Source organism: Indicator indicator, chromosome 6 (genome assembly GCF_027791375.1).
Source record: "Indicator indicator isolate 239-I01 chromosome 6, UM_Iind_1.1, whole genome shotgun sequence".
NCBI lineage: Eukaryota > Metazoa > Chordata > Aves > Piciformes > Indicatoridae > Indicator > Indicator indicator.
Genome location: NC_072015.1, coordinates 14,794,207 through 14,810,310, shown reverse-complemented (window position 1 = coordinate 14,810,310; position 16,104 = coordinate 14,794,207). Strand labels below are relative to the sequence as shown.

General features: G+C 48.3%; 1 protein-coding gene across 1 annotated transcript; it reads left to right on the top strand.

The window, feature by feature from the left end:
• Positions 1 to 2,512: 2,512 nt before the first annotated feature.
• Positions 2,513 to 15,500, top strand: IRF4 (interferon regulatory factor 4). Its single transcript, XM_054381870.1, has 8 exons — positions 2,513 to 2,716; positions 3,126 to 3,312; positions 4,314 to 4,402; positions 4,934 to 5,075; positions 7,216 to 7,323; positions 8,696 to 9,049; positions 12,707 to 12,819; positions 15,357 to 15,500. Exons 1-8 carry the CDS (start codon positions 2,513 to 2,515, stop codon positions 15,498 to 15,500), a joined length of 1,341 nt encoding a protein of 446 aa, XP_054237845.1.
• Positions 15,501 to 16,104: the final 604 nt, after the last annotated feature.

Sequence of the window (16,104 nt, the reverse complement as noted above, 5' to 3'; positions counted from 1 at the left end):
GGATGCAAGGAGTGTGGGTGGGAGGTACCACCCCAGGCATGGCGTGGTGGAAAGGAGGGAGGAAGGGATGGATGGATGGATACATGGATGGATGGATGGGCGAGTGAGTGAATGGGTGGGTAGGTGAGTGCATGGGTGGGTGGGTGTGCAGATGTCCCCGCCGTCTCTCCGAGCAGCCCGGGGGCCCAACCGGCGCCGTCTAAGCCACCATTTGTGGTGGGTGTAGCTATCTGGGTCTTTTTACAGTAAAAGCCGCCTGGCTACCATCGGTAGGAGTTTCCCCGTGCTATTTATGTGTATGTGTCTGGCTGTGTAGATAGAAAAAAAAAAAAAAAAACCAGCGCGGGCTCAGCCCTCCCCGCCCCGCCGCCGGTGTTTACCAGCAACGGGCATGTGTCACTGCCTCAGATGTTTTCCAGCTCGCAAAGTCCCCGCTCTCCTCCGCCGGCTCCACCTCCGGGCCGGGGACCGCCTCTCTTTCCCCCCTCCCTTCGCCTCCTCTTGCCCTCCCATCATATAAAGAAACTTCCCGGTGCCACCGGCCCAGTCACGCTGTGCCTGGTCCCAGCAGCCGCCCCGGCAGCCTGCGGCTCCTGCCCGCTCCCGGAGCCGCCACAGAGGTAAGAAGCAGGGATTCCCCTGCCCCCACCCCAGCACCGGGGAGCCCCCTCCGGGACCCGACCAGAGCAGCCCGTACGGCGGGACCCGACGGGCCGGGGCGTGGGACGGGGTGGGCGGGGTGGGCATCTCGGCTGATCCCCGTTTGGGCTTCTCCTGGTGCTGGCAGCAGCTCAGCAACTCCTTCGGCCTTTTTTTTTTTTTAAAAAATAATTGTTTCCCCCCCTAATTAAAGCACAATACTTGCCCCTTATCCGCAACCCGAGGTGAAGTGTGCACTGGCCCCGGCACTGCCGATTCTCCCTTCCCTGGGGAGGGTTATGTGGATGGATGGGTGGACACACTTCTGTGCCCTGTCTAAGGCATAGGAAAGGACTGTCTGGGGTCTTGTGCAGGCTCCAGAGGGGACCTGTTCTGTTCTAGAGAGGTTGTGAAATACCGTTCTCTGGAGAGAATCCAAGCCCACCTAGATATTGCAGTTCTGGACAACCTGTTGTGGGTGACCGTGCTTTAGCAGAGGGTTTGGACTAGATGATCCTCAGGGGTCCCTTCCAACCCCCACCATGATGGGATTGATTCTGTCACCTGTGGTCCTGGTTGCCCCTCAGACACGTTATGTCCAGAGAAGAAACTGGAGAACAAGTTTAGTGTCCTGGGGGATACTGTTGGTGAGGAGAGGTGTGAGGAGTGCTGCCTCCCATGGGTACCTTTCCAAGGACCTCTTAAAGTCACCTTTGTGACTAGAAGCAAAGACTGTGGGTAAGGAATCACTTTTTAATTAGAATCATAGAATTGTTTTGGCTGGAAGGGATCTTCAAGACCACCAAGTCTAGCCATTAACCTAGCACTGCCAGGTCACCACTACACCATGTCTTTCAGCACCACATCTATCTATTAGATGCAAGCCTGGTGATGGTGGGGGAGCCCTACCAAATGAAGCTTTTGGGAGCATTCAAGCACTTTCAGATCAGGGAGATAAACTTGACACCAAATCCCCATCACTGCTGTCGGTGACCTCCCATTAGGACCTTTCCAGCAAGTTGCCCACCACTTAGGGCTGCACACAGCCAGGGCTCTGTGCTGCTGGCTGCAAGCTCCTGTGTTCCTGGAGACAAGGGTCCCCTGCCAGGCTCCTCTGTAGGTTGGTGTCTTCCCACTTACTGGTATTTGCAATCTATAGAATTAGATGCTACTGTATATGTGCATGTTGGGAGCAATTGGAGGGGGTAGGTATGTGTAGGACATAACATGTTCCAATGTGTCTTGCTTAAATGAGCTTGTGAAAACTCCTTTAATCTTACAGTTATCTGCTGTATAAATCACAAATTTGTGTGAATCCCTCCAAATTCTGTGTGTGATACGTATTACGTATGTACCCTGTCAGATGTAAAACATTTTTATGCTTTCTTTTTACTTTTTTTTTTTTTTTGGTTAGAAAATAAAAAAATAATCACTCAGCTCTGAGCAGGACAAGGGCTTTGTTCCTCAAGTTACTTGCAGTGCAGATTTCAACCCCCCTCATGTACGTTCATGCAAAACAGTGTCGGGACAGGGGGAAGTCTGTCAGTCTGCAGCGTGAGTGATGCCTAGGGAGGTGCGTGGGGGACTGTGCCCAGCTTCCTGAGGCTCTGTACCGTGTTTCCCGGGTCCCCCAGGCCCCCCTTGCACACAGAAGCTGCTGTTTGGTGTCATGTGTGTGGCTGGGGGCCGATGGTGGGGCTCTACACGGGGACTTAAGTCAGCGCCTGACCTGTGGCTTTTCTTCTCCCCCTCAGTTCTGCTCTGCTCTCCTTCCTCTGCAGTTCCCTCAAGAGCTGGTGCTTGTGTGTGTGTGGAGAGGTGGGCTTGGTGAGGCACCCCAAAACCCCCCACCCAAGCTTTTGACACGAGTGGCATGAACTTGGAGGCAGGTGAGTGCGGGATGAACTCAGTGAGCTGTGGCAACGGCAAACTTCGCCAGTGGCTGATCGACCAGATCGACAGTGGCAAGTACCCGGGGCTGGTGTGGGAGAACGATGAGAAGAGCATCTTCCGCATCCCCTGGAAGCACGCGGGCAAGCAGGACTACAACCGGGAGGAAGACGCTGCCCTCTTCAAGGTAGGGCTGAGCCTGGGCTTGGGGTCATAGGAGGCATGCCTGGAGGCCTCATCCTCTTTAGTTGGCTCTGCTGGGTGGCCCTGGCTCTTGCCTTGGTGTCTCCTGTGTTTGCGGGTCAAGCGCACATGCCCTTTCCCTCTTCTCCTTGTGGAGCTTGATGCTTGTGGGACTGCAGCACATATATTTCTTGGATCATTTTTCTCCCTTTTCCTCTGCCTGCTCAACTTTTTCCTACCTTACCGTGCTGCTTTTTTTTGTCAGCCTAAACCTATAGCAGTAAATTCATGCACATATAAGCACACAGATAGATGGTGTTTCAAGCATTGTGGATTTTTACCTTGTGATTGATTCTTTTTTTCATTTTTTTCTCCCCTCTTTTTTTTCTTTTGATTATCTCAAATGTTTCCAGGCTTGGGCTCTATTCAAAGGGAAGTTCAGAGAGGGCATTGATAAACCAGACCCCCCTACCTGGAAGACAAGATTAAGGTGTGCTTTGAACAAGAGCAATGACTTTGAAGAGCTGGTGGAGAGAAGCCAGCTGGACATCTCAGATCCCTATAAAGTGTACAGAATAGTGCCAGAAGGAGCTAAAAAAGGTAAAGCATCTCAGATGCCTTGTGTGAGTGTAAATATGTCCCATTTTAAGCAGATGAGGACCAAAATGTGCTTTTCTGGGATGGCCCCACAGTCTTTTTAAGTCTTTGTAAGGAAATAAAATGCAGGGCTCAAGTGCAGCTTGTCCTGATGACTCACAAGGCTGGATCTGTGTGAAGACCACTGGTGTCTGAGTCAGGATAGTGGAAGGGAGACCTTGCAGGAGATGCAGATGAGTGTCCTGCACATCACTGGAAGAACTGCTCTTATAGCTGGAGCATCCCTGCCAGCTCTGTGTAGCTAGAACCAAGTAAGTGCCTCATGGCAAAAAAACTCCATAAATTGTTTGCTAGATCTTGGTTTGGAATACAGGGAAGAGCAGAAGTGTTTTGAGCTGGATAGTGGGTAACTGCTGCAGGGGCAAGAGCTGGGAGTGAAGATTGCCCAGCCTGCAGCTGCCTTGTCTCCAAGAAGTTCCTAATGCCAGGCATGGCCCCGAGAGAGCATTGTGGGTGTACCCACCATTGGGTATGGCTGAGCAACACTCCCTGGGAGACACTGGAGAGCCCAGGAGAACAGACTACCAGAAATTATGTTCAAAACCTGCCCCATTTTAGTCTTCTGCTTGTTCAAAGTCAGGTAGTATGGTTATCTTCAAAGTCAGGTTGTATGGATTTATCTTCAAAGTTGGGTTGTATGAATTTGTCAGTTCCACCTATACAGGGGGAGAAACTTCTTTACTGTGAGGGTGTCAGAGCACTGGACCAGGCTGTCCAGAGAGGTTGTGGAGTCCCCTTCTCTGGAGAGATTCCAAACCCACCTGGATATTGAAATACTGGGCAACCTGCTCTGGGTGACCTTGTTTTAGCAGTGGTCTTGGACTAGATGATCTCCAGAAGTCCCTTCCAACCCCCACCATGCTGGGATTCTGTCTTCAGTGCGCCAACTCCAGATTTCCTTATGCTGTGGTTGACATGTATTTTCATCCTTCTGGTGAATGTAGGTGCAAAACAGATCAGCATGGAGGATCAACCATTGATGATGAACCATTCCTTTCCAATAACATCTCCTTACACTTCACTACCATCTCAGGTATGGCATCAGTTAGCATTTCGCTTGCTACTTGAATGCTGAGCAGCATCATTTTTGTGCTGTGTGCTGTGTCTGTCTTTTCTCTCTGGTTCTCCCTGGGAAGAAGCTTTATTACAAAAACTGAGAATCCAAGAAGCAGCTTTTGTAATGTCATGTGAGGCCACAGGGAATTTGATTTCCCTGGGTGTTGTTTATCCTTTTTCTGTTGGGGTATAGACCCTGGTGCCCTGCCCTTCTGTTGATGCCAGAGTACATGCACCCAGCAAAGCCTTGCTCTTCTGGGCAGACATTTACCAGTCATGCTTTGACTGCCTTTTGTTATTCCACTCTGCTTATTATTTACACCAGTGGTGAGAAGTTCATTTGAAAGCCTCATTCGCGGTGGTGGCCGAGTGCCTGGGCAAAGCTCAGACCTCCATGGGCTTTGTCAGAGAAAATCAAGGAGCTGAGATGTGGAAGCTGATGCCATCCTTGCATCACAGTGGGTTTAACAGCTGCTGAGTAAAATCATTATCTTGTTAAATTGAATAGGTACCAAACTACATGGTGCCCCATGAACGGAACTGGAGGGAGTTTGCCCCGGAGCAGCCACATCCTGACATTCCCTACCAGTGTGCCAGCGTCCCCTTCGCAGCTCGCAGCCATCACTGGCAAGGACCTGGCTGTGAAAACGGTAAGATGCTCCTGTTTAGGCTTGCTTGCTGAGGTGGCTCACCTAGAAGGACAGCAGATTTCAGGCTGCTTCTTTGTGGCTGTGATGGGAATTAGAAGAAGTGGCTGGAGATGGGTGCTGAGCTCCCTTCAAAGAGAGCCATGGGGACGAGGGCAAGAGCTTTTGCCCTCAAGGCTCTTGCTTTGGCACTGTACGTGTGGAGTGTGGGCTCCTCAGTCCTCTGAGCTGACACAAGTCAGCCCCCAAAAGTTGTCTGCTGTCTCCAAAGCCCTGAGCGTAAGAAGGGAACCATACCCCCTCCAAAACCCCAAATGGGAACATGTGTTCCTTAGCTTTGCTTTCTGGTTTTGGACCTTCTGAGGCACACATCAGTGAGGTTTTTCCCTCCAGCCTTGTGGGTTAGAATGGCATTGTTGTCCCCAGAGCAAAGCTGAAATTATGACTTTATTTTAGTGCTGTGGCAATGGGACAACTTGTCATGGATTGAGTCTCTCTTGGGGCTGGTACAGCAGAGACAGAATAAAGGGATGTTCCCTTCCCTGAAGAACTCCAAGAGCCTGACATAATGGTGGCTTTCCAAGCTCGGCATCCTTAGGAAAAAAAAAACCTGAATTGTGAAAACTGCCAGTGCTGAAGCCTGCAGGGGATGAAATATAAGAGAAAGGAAAACGTGTGCTGTAGAGCCTTGCAGGATAATTCACCTGACAACACAGGCATTTGCTTTGTGAGAAGCAGTAGCTGGCCCAGAAGGGCAAGAAGGGATGGAAAGTGAGAAGGAACTTCTAAGAGCAGTTACTACATTTTCAGAGGACAGCTCTTCAGAGATTTCAGTCCAGAGAAGTCTTTGGCTCTGCTAAAAAGTAAATGCTCAATGCCAGGCAACTTTTGCTGACAGAATGTTTGAGGTATTAGGTAGAGTCCCAGAATCCCAGCATGGTCGGTAGTAGAAGAGATCTCTGGAGATCATCTAGTCCAACCCCCCTGCTGATGCAGAGTTACTCAAAGCAGGTTGCACAGGATCACAATGTCTAGGCAGGTTTGGAATCTCTCCAGAGAACCTCTCTCTGGGCAGCTTGGCCTAGTGCTCTGGCACTCTCACAGGACAGAAGTTTTACCTTCATGTTAAGATGGAAGTTTGTGCCCATTGCCCCTTCGTCTGTCACTGGGCATCACTGAAAAGAGTCTGGCCCCATCCTCTTGTCCCATGCCCTTTAGCTATTGATCAGCATTGAGAAGATCCCCTCTTCAGCCTGCTCCTTTCTAGGCTAAACAGCCCCAGGTCTCTCAGCCTTTCCTCCTCAGAGAGATGCTCCAGTCCCCTCAGCATCTTTGCAAGTCTCCACTAGATCTTAAACTGTTGAGCTATTTGCTAATGAGAAATGGAGGTGGCAAGCTGAATGAGCTCTGCCCTGAGGTACATCCTCTGCAGCAGTTATACGTTTGAATGCTTTTCTACGTTTAGAGGCAGTTGTTAGTGGTTGGTTTTGAATTTCTTATTAAAAGTGTCAAGAGGTGTGGGTGGTTTGTATCCACATTGCTCCAGCTCCTGGTTGTGGTGGGTCCTACCACTGGGGAAAGGCAGTGTTTGTTTATCTGCAAGTCATTCCCATCATACTCCAAACAGAAGAAAACATTTCCTGATAGAATCCACTTACTGAAAGGCATCTCTTAGATCAGTCTAAAAATAATCCTAGTAGTAAAACCCTAATAATCTCCTGCTGCACAAATTTCTTACCTATTCCTTAAGCAGTGTTAATTCCAGCTTTATTCTTATACCTGACACTAGTAAAATTCCTTACATGGGATTGATTGGTTTAAGCAGGCAGCTCTTCAGAGCACTGTAGTTAAAAATGTAAATCACCTTTGTAACAGAACAATGTGTTGGGTAAGGAAGAGGACCAAGGGGAATACTGACATGCTAAAAAGGTATTTCATGCAGACCCAAATAAAAATCCAGCCCAAACAATGGGAGATCCAGAGAGATCAGCAGAGCTGACAAACCTGGAAAAGCTGGGCAACAGCATCTTTTTAAGAATAAAGGAGAGAGATTTGCTGGTGGGACCCAAACTCACTTGTGTGTGGCTGTGTGATCTTCTTTGGGATTCAGGCAGCTGTTACTGACTTTTGTTTGTGAAAACAGGTTGTCAGGTGACAGGAACCTTTTATGCTTGTGCCCCTCCTGAGTCCCAGACTCCTGGCATCCCGATTGAGCCAAGCATAAGGTCTGGTGAAGCCCTCGCCCTGTCAGGTAAGGTCCAACCCCCTCCAGGCTTTCTGCAGAGCATGACAACAGGCTCTGGCTTCTGACTTGCCCTGGCACCATCTCTTCTTTCTGACAAAAAGAAAAAAGAAGGAAAACCAAAAGAAACCTTTTCAATGAATTAATTTTGGTGTATAGGCTTTAGCCTCTGTTTTCTGGGATACTTAGGTGTGTGTAGCCCCACTTCAAAGAGATGAAGGTGGTTAAAGTTTGGAAGTGCTTTGCTGGCTCAGTGTCAGTGCTGGGTTTCTTCAGTGAGCCACCAAATGAGGGGAGCTTGGATATTTTTGGGGAGCATTTTGTTTGGGGGATATTTTAGTTCAGTATTTCATTTGGTAGGAGCTCCCAAAACCCTGGGGGGGGGCTCCTTGCTTACCTTGTTATGTTCCTCCTTGTGCCACCTAATTAATGATCCCCAGTGAAAATAAGGCCTTTGGGAAAGGAAAGGGAAGTTATTTCATCCAGGTTTGCAGACATCTGGATGCTGAGGAACTTGTGCCACCTACTTAATGATTCCTGGTGAAAATAAGGCACTTGGGAAAGGAAAAGGGAAGTTATTTCATCCAGGTTTGCAGACATCTGGATGCTGAGGAACTTCCTGAATAAAATCTGGGAGGTGTTGTAGGAATGGGCTTGTCACAGCAATAATGGATCAGCCTGTAGCATGGTATTGAGCAGGTGTCTTGAGCAGGGTTGTTCTCCTGAACCAAGGTCTGTATCTATTTCTATGTGTGTGTGTGTGTACATATATAGAAGCACATTTCATGCACACATACATTTCTATACATTCAGTGCAATCTGATCTTTAGGGGTCAGCCAAGTTGACCAAGTAGCCATTTGAGAGCCAGGCGGGGATTTAAGGTACGTCCCTCCTGGAGCTGGAGCCAGCAGTTGCTTCTCTTCAGTATAAGCTTGCAGGTCCCCTCTGCAGAAACCTCTTTTATGCAAAATCTGGGGAGAAACAGCTACTTCCTGATTAAATCTGAGGAAGTGAACTGAGCCGTGGGTTTAATTGTAATGTGACCTCAGAAAATGTGACCAGCAACAACTTGTCCTGTGCAGACTTTTCCTTTTAAACGGAAACACGAAGTCTGCAGGGTGTTAGTTCCTACAAAACTCCCACGTCAGTAGCCCTTAGAATAAAATGAGAGAGCATTAATTCCACTGTGTCTCAAAAGGTTTAGTATTTATGTTATTTATGTAATTTTTATGGCTGTTGTGAGCCTGTCTTCTGGGTGGTGGTGACTACCAGGCTCAGAAATCTCTTTCAGGCTTGCCTGTTGGTCTTAGTACAGCTCTGAAACATAAAATGTTCAGACTGATGTATCACAATGATGCTTCTTATTTTACCTTCTGGTAGATGGTCGACTCCACATCTGCTTGTATTACCGTGAAATACTGGTCAAAGAGGTGACAACTTCTAGTCCTGAAGGCTGCAGAATATCCCATGGCCAAAGTTATGAGGTCAGCAGCCTGGAGCAAGTAATCTTCCCTTATCCAGAGGATAATGGCCAGAGGAAGAACATAGAAAAACTACTGAGCCACTTGGAACGAGGAGTAATACTGTGGATGGCACCTGATGGCCTCTACGCTAAGAGACTTTGCCAAAGCAGGATCTACTGGGATGGGCCTCTGGCACTCTGCAGTGATCGACCCAACAAACTGGAGCGAGACCAAACCTGCAAGCTCTTTGACACTCAGCAGTTTTTGGCAGGTAACTTCCACCAGGGCTTTGGGAGTGATTCTGGAGGTGTCACCTGGTTGCTCTCCACTTCAGCTTTACAGGAGGGCTCTTTCTGTGTAACCTTATGGCTTAGGGTAAGGATTATCCCTCACTTCTTCTGGGCAAGAGCAGTCAAGGGGTAGTTGACTCCTGAATAATCCTGTCAAATTCTGCTCTCCGTGCACCTTCAGCACCCCTGCACAAATGAGTAGGAGTGAGCTGATGCTCAGATGGGGGCACCCAAAATTCCACATCTCTTTCAGAAGCATAAGGAGAAACCTAACAAAAGAGTTTTTCCACAAACTGAGTGTCAGAGAGAAGTGGATTCTGATGTTGGATCTTCTCATAGATGTCCTAGTCAGGTCTGTAGTCTGTACTCATGGTGCTGTTGACCCAAAGTGAGCCTGAGATCTTGCTCAGAGTATTCAAATACCAGCATGAAGTTCGGGTGAAAGCATCTCAGTTTTTGCTGGTGTTTAAATGATATCTTGGAGGTAAAGAGGATTTCACAACCTTTGGACTTTTGAGATTTCCCAGTACTCTAAGCAAGGAGTTGGTTACCTCTCCAGAGCACTGTGGGAAGGTCTTGATTCGCCACAGGCAGTACGTAGTGGGCAAGGACATTCTTCAGGACAATGTCTTCTTCTTCCAGCCCATGGAGGGAAAGGGCAGAGCCTCAATTCCACTTCCCAGTGCTTCTGAGCTGTTAGAGGGAGGAAAGCTGTCCACCCAGAGAAGCTGGGATCCAGTCATTGTCCCAAAGGACAGCTTGGGCAGCAGGAATACACCTTGGCTCTCTTTCGAGGTTGTTGCATTGCTGTGGGTGAGCAGTGTGCTTATGGGTCAGGATGTTTTCCCATTAGAAGAGGGCATCAGTGCTGGCATGAATCTCTTGGGACAATAATCCTGTCCAGTATGAAATAAACCCACCAAACCCAAGCCAACAGCTTTAACATACATTATATTCCAGGAATGCTGCACCATCCTAGCAAGATGGTCAGGCAATAAATGCATTTAAAGAAAGAAAGCTCATCCTGGATGTGAGAATTGACAGTTAGAAAGGGGAATTCGTGGTCAGGATATTGGCTTGGACTTCAATCACATGCTACTTCGAAGATGCATAATTCTGCTTCTGATGATGGTTTTGGAAATCCCTTTCCCTTTCCTCAGGTGGCTTTTTAGATGTACTCTGGGTTCTTCCAAACGGTTGACAGGAGGTCTCTTTACAGATGCCTAACCCCAAAGATAAGGCCAAGCAATAGCTATTTTTTTGCCTCCTCCTGAGTCATTTGTGCACCAGTGCCTGTGCAAACCCAGGTGTGTGGTTGCAGTCATTATCTGTGGTGTGTGCAAAGTTAGTTTTGGCAGGTGTTGATGCTCAGCGAGGTTTGCAAGCAGCTTGCCATGGGCATATTTGAATGTACTGAGATCTCAGAATTCAAGCAAACATGAGGATCCCTACCTTAGGAAACTGGACCTCCCTTGGGAAGAGTGGCAGGAGATCTCTGCCAGGAGAGAAAACCTTGGACAGTAGAGAAAGGGGCAGGTTCAGAGCTGTATGGAGCACAGCGGGTAGGGTCTCACTGAGGGTCTGGACTCTGCAAACTACTCCAGAGCATCAAGGCTTGTGTTGAGCAGCCTGTACTGTTGAGAAGGCTAAAACAGCAATAAATCTGAAAGCAGGTAGATGGTATCTGGGGAGTACTGAGTAGTAAACGTGGTGAGCTGGGCTGGGTGGAGAGCAGGAGATAGAAGAAGGGAATTTGGGAGCATGAAGGGAGCAGCCAGAGGTTTGGCTTGGCAGAAAGAGCTGGACCTCAAGTATCAGGGAATGGGGAAGGTTTAGCAAGGTGCATGGGAAGCCCTGTGGTGTTAGAGGATGTGCTTGGGCCTGGAAAGGGAGACTGAGTGGAAGGGTTTGGAGAAGTGCAAAGCTGACCTTCAGCCCTGATTGTTCCACTGGTGGAGAAGAAAAAGGGCTTTCTTCTCCAGGTCCATGGAGGATTGCTGAGGCCTAATAAAACTAGGGGGGGGAAAGGATAAAAAAATGAAACCAGGGTTTTGAGGGAGACTCTGAGGAGAGCTGTGCTTTACTCTCTGTTTTAAATGGGCTACTCATCATTTTACTCATATAACTGACACTTCCAGTAAAACCACTAATCCCAAGCCAGGGCTGGGACACCCAGGTGGAAGGCACTGCATTCACACCTTGGTCTGCAAAGCTCTGGTTAGAGCAGAAATGGCAGGGGTGCCTTTTGGAAAGAGGTGCATTTGTTGTGCCAGGCTTGAAGACTCTTCTTCAGGGGGTGCTTCATGAGAAGACACTGCTTTTCACATGAATTTTGACTGTTTCCAGAAAGTATGAACAGAGTGGTCAATGAAAATGAAATCTTTGCCACTGGGCTCTGTGGAAATACTTCACATAACACAGACTTTAACAAGGACATTGCATTAGATGCAGATTTCTTTTATTTTTTTCTGGAAGGAAATACAGTGTCTAAAATACAACATGGTGGTTGTGGTCTGAGTAGAAGCCTCTTATAAAGGTCTCCCCTGCCTCTGACATAGGTCTATTGCAGTGATAGTATAATGTGACCTTTTCCCTCTGTGCAAGGATGTGGTCTGGTGAAGGGAATACAGGAGGGCAGCAGACTGGCTCAGTGCATGGCTTAAATCAGGTTTTTCATGTTTTGATGCCCCCTCATCAACCATGAGGCACAAGGAGAATGGCTATGTCTAGCTTAGGATGAATTCCATGGCTAGCAGCACTTTGAGTCTCTGGCTCTACTAAGAGGCTGTTGGCTTCTGAGCAGCTGTTGGGTGTCCACTTGAGCAGGTTCTGGCTACTGCCAATGTCTGCTCTGGGAGGTTCTGCTGTTGAGGCCCAATAAAAACATCTTGGTTTGTGCACATGAAATAACTTGTGAGGCAAAGCAGACAGAAAAATTGCAGTGCCAGCTGGTCTGTGGGAAGTCTCCAACCTCAGTGGCTTCTTCTTGCCTCTTGTGTTTTTCCTGATCTCTCTCGTCTTCCTCTGGGGTCACTTTATCTTCTCCCACTGTGCTCCATGGTCCTTCATTTAGAGCTTAGCCTTCCACAAAGTCTTCCTTACCAGGCTGTCCTGGTTTTGGCTGTGATGGAGTTAATTTTCTTCATAGCAACCCATGTGGTGCTGTGGTTTGGATTTGTGATCCAGTGAGTGCTGGTTATACAGGGATGTTGTAGCTAAAGCTTGCACAGCTCAAGGCTTTCTTCCATTTCTCCCTCTGTGCCCACAGAAGTAGGCTGGGGTAGACATGAGGCTGGGAGAGGACACCAGCTGGGACAGCTGACCAAAGGGATATTCTAGACCACATAATCTCATGGTCAGCAGTAAAACTGGGGTGGGATTTTCCTAGAGGCTGCTGTTGCCTGAGGACTGGCCAGGCATCGGTTGGCTGGTGGTGAGCGATTGCTTTTTTGCATCACTCGGTCTACTTTGGTTTGTTTTGTCTTTTTTTACCTATTAAACTGTCTTTATCTCAACCCACAAGCTGTCTCCCTTTTGCCCTTCCAGTTCCCTCCCCCGTGCTGCTGCTGGGAGCGAGTGGCTGCATGGTGCTTCCCTGCCTACTGGGGTTAACTCACATCACTTTTCTCTCTTCCCAGAGCTGCAAGCCTTTGCTCACCATGGACGTCCGCTGCCACGGTACCAGGTTGCTTTGTGCTTTGGGGAGGAATTTCCAGATCCACAGAGGCAGAGGAAACTAATTACAGCCCATGTAAGTAGGACTTCTGCCTTACCTAAAAGAAGCATGTTTCTTGGAGGATCTGAATCTGCCAGTAAGGCTTTTCTGCCTTGGGTAGGTAGTGAGGGAGATAACACATTCCTGAAAATGCAGCACCATCCAGACCAGGGTTGAATCTCTGGGTCTGACAAGGATTGACTGGTAGCCCTCGGGAGGGCAGAGCACCTGATTTTAACAGTTTGCCCAGAGAGGAGGTAGATGACCCATCCCTGGAAGCATTCCAGGTCAGGTTGTCTGGGGCTCTGAGCAGCCTGCTCTAGTTGAAGATGTCCCTGCTCACTGCAGGTGGTTAGACTAGATGACCTTTAAAGGTCTCTTTCAGCTCAAAGCCTTTCATGATTCTGTGATTCCGTTTCCCTTGCTGTAGCACCTAAGTCTCGTCGATGATCTCTTGCAAATCGCTTCAGAACCTAAAGCTGAAAGGTACCCTGGAAGAGCTGGAGCATTTTGTTGCCCTAGCCCATATGTGCAGCTATTTAGGCTGCCAAGGTGGTGGAGGATGTGGTGCCTCCACGAGTGGTGCACCTGAAGATGCTCCAGAATCCCAGCCTGCATACCAGGAACCTCAGCCCTGGTGCAGGGGCTGCCTGTGCATCTTTGGGGTTAAGGTATCTGCAAGCTCCTGGGCTGGCTGACCACAGTTCACGCTCACTCAGAGCTAGTGTTTCGGGATGCTGCCTGAAAGGGCGTGATGACAGAGACTGAGACCAGGTACTTTCTAAATTGGCTGTATTGGCCCATAAAACCACAAGAGAGGTGATACTGCACACAATAGCAGCAGGGCTTAGCTTATTGCATCCTTGGGAAGAAAATTGGTGCCTTTCTTAATTTTCTGGAAGTGCTTTGGTAGCAGCACAGGCCCTAGGTCAGGCTTTTGTCCTAAGCTGTGTCCTCCCCTTAGCTTTCATAGTCACACTGCTGCATGGCAGGTCTCTGGGGTGGAAGGTGGGAAGCCCAGAAATCCATCCCCAGCTGGGCAATGGCTGATTAGAGGTAGCTCTTTATCCTGTCTCTCCTGGAATTCTATTCCACCCTCATTTTGGCTTTCCATCTTTCCATCCCTCTTTTCTAGTATTCCCTCTCAAGCCTCCTTCTCCATCTCTTGTCCTGGAAGCTTCTCTGTGAACTTATGCTTTCTGCTCTTTGCAGAACTTTGTTTCCCCCTTACCAGTTGATCCTCAACCTGCTCAACATGTTGGGCTGTCCTGGCTGATGGGCTGGGGAACTCCACCATCTCACCAAATAGCTATGCACCAGGAGTTTGCTGGCTCACCTGCCCCACTACCTTCCCATCTCTTCCATGGTTGGATGGGAAGTGCTCAGCTGCCTCTGAATGCTGATGAGAGGAAGGGAAGGGGGGATCCAACTCCAACATGGTGATCCTGTCTGGGTTTCTCCCTTCCCAGAGGTGAGAGCCATGGACTGTGTATTTTTTATAGGATCATTTTGGTTGGAAGAGACCTTTAAGGTCATCAAGTCCAACCACTAACCCAGCACTGCCAGGTCACCACTAAACCATGTCCCTCAGCACCACATCTACATGGCTTTTCAGTCCCTCCAGGGATGGGGACTTCACCACTGCCCTGGGCAGCCTGTTCCATGCCTTGACAATGCTTACAACCCTTTTGGTGAAGAAATTGTTCCTCACATCCCCTCTAAACCTCCCCGCTGCAACTTGAGGTCATTTCTTTTTGTTCTATTGCTTGTTACTTGGGAGAAAAGCCCAGCCCTCACCTTGCTTTAACCTCCTGTCAGGTAATTGTTGAGAGTGAGAAAGTCTCTCCTGAGCCTTCCTCCAAAATGGTTCCTGTGGCTTAATGTGGAGGGGGTGCCTGACCAGTGGGAAGGGGTTGTGGAAAAGAGTTGTCCACAACCTGTCCTTCCCCTGAGAGTAAGGAGAGCTTCAGGTGTTTGTTCTCAGTGTGCAGTTCAAATATTTCCAGTCAAAGCCCAAAGCCCTGAGGGGTAACAGTGGTTTCTGAAGAGACAGGCAGTGTGAAATCATACAGATCCCTCTTGGTGGCTGAACAGATTCCTCATCAGAGATTGAATGAACAGAAACAAGATTTAGTGTTAGACTGAAGTCTAGTATCAAACACAGCCATTTGGCAACATATCTCAGTCTACTTGAGGGCTCCAGCATTTTGAGCTAAGTCCTCAAAGTACTTCATAAGGCAGATGAGACTTTCAGTGCTTTGCCATGCATTCGAATGGCCATCTGTAGCCATCTGTCACACCCAGGGGGCTGCCCAGGGGGGCTACAATACATCATTTGAGTCGCTGGTGTGTGCCTTTTGGAGGAAGTCCATGGTAAGAAGTGTGCTGGCAGCAGAACAGGCAAGGCCTGGCTTGAGACAGAGATTGGTGAGACCACTGAAGTAATTTTCCCATTCTGGGAAGCAGAACTGGTTTGCCCTGCCTTGTTTTGAACTGAAAACCATCCTAACCAGCTAAGGTGAGGAGCATGGAATGTTGTCACGTGTCTAATTAACCTTTTGTCTGTTCTCAAGGTTGAACCAATGTTTGCCAGGCAGCTGTATTACTTTGCTCAACAAAACAGTGGACATCTTCTGAGAGGCTATGACTTACCAGAACTCGTGACTAGCCCAGAGGATTACCACAGATCTATTCGCCATTCCTCTATTCAAGAATAAGACCCTCAGGAAGAGAGTCTTTAAAGGCACTGTAAAGATGATGCAGAGTGGAGGAGCAGATCTGGGTTGCAGTTTGGAGGTCTACCTGGCAGCTGGATGCGTTCAGGGGTTCAATGATAGGAAAGTGAACTGGGACAGCTGTTTTGTATGATACAAATGATGGGTCTTCAATGTTTGGATGCCACATCTCACACAGGTTCCAGCTGTCACTGGGAATAACTCATAACTGACAAAATGATTGCTGTGTTTACATTTGCTTCACGCTCTCCTGGGGTTCTGAGGACCAACGTGTACCGAAGACTTAAATCCAGAGTTTATACTGTTATATTTGCAGGACTATTTATTTTGGATCACTGATCTCAGGGAAGGTACATAAATTCGTGGTGTTCCCAGTCTGAAACTGTAGCTACTGGATGGTTTATTAAGAGTAGCGAATATATGTTCATGGGTTTAAATTCAGATTCCTAAGTGTGATGCCTCTGTTCTTCTATAGAATATTCCAGTGTATTTTTTCAAACCAGAGCAATTCTTCAAAGACATATTTTTTTAATGCCTGACTGACATTTGTCTTGGTGATGACTTTCATTGCTGCCACTGTTTTTGT

Bases quoted from the DNA above. Each gene is read 5' to 3' on its own strand.
- IRF4 (XM_054381870.1), top strand. From the start codon at position 2,513: ATGAACTTGGAGGCAGGTGAGTGCGGGATGAACTCAGTGAGCTGTGGC. The intron at 5,076-7,215 runs GTAAGATGCTCC...TTGTGAAAACAG, and splicing joins AGGACCTGGCTGTGAAAACG to GTTGTCAGGTGACAGGAACC. The intron at 7,324-8,695 runs GTAAGGTCCAAC...ACCTTCTGGTAG, and splicing joins TGAAGCCCTCGCCCTGTCAG to ATGGTCGACTCCACATCTGC.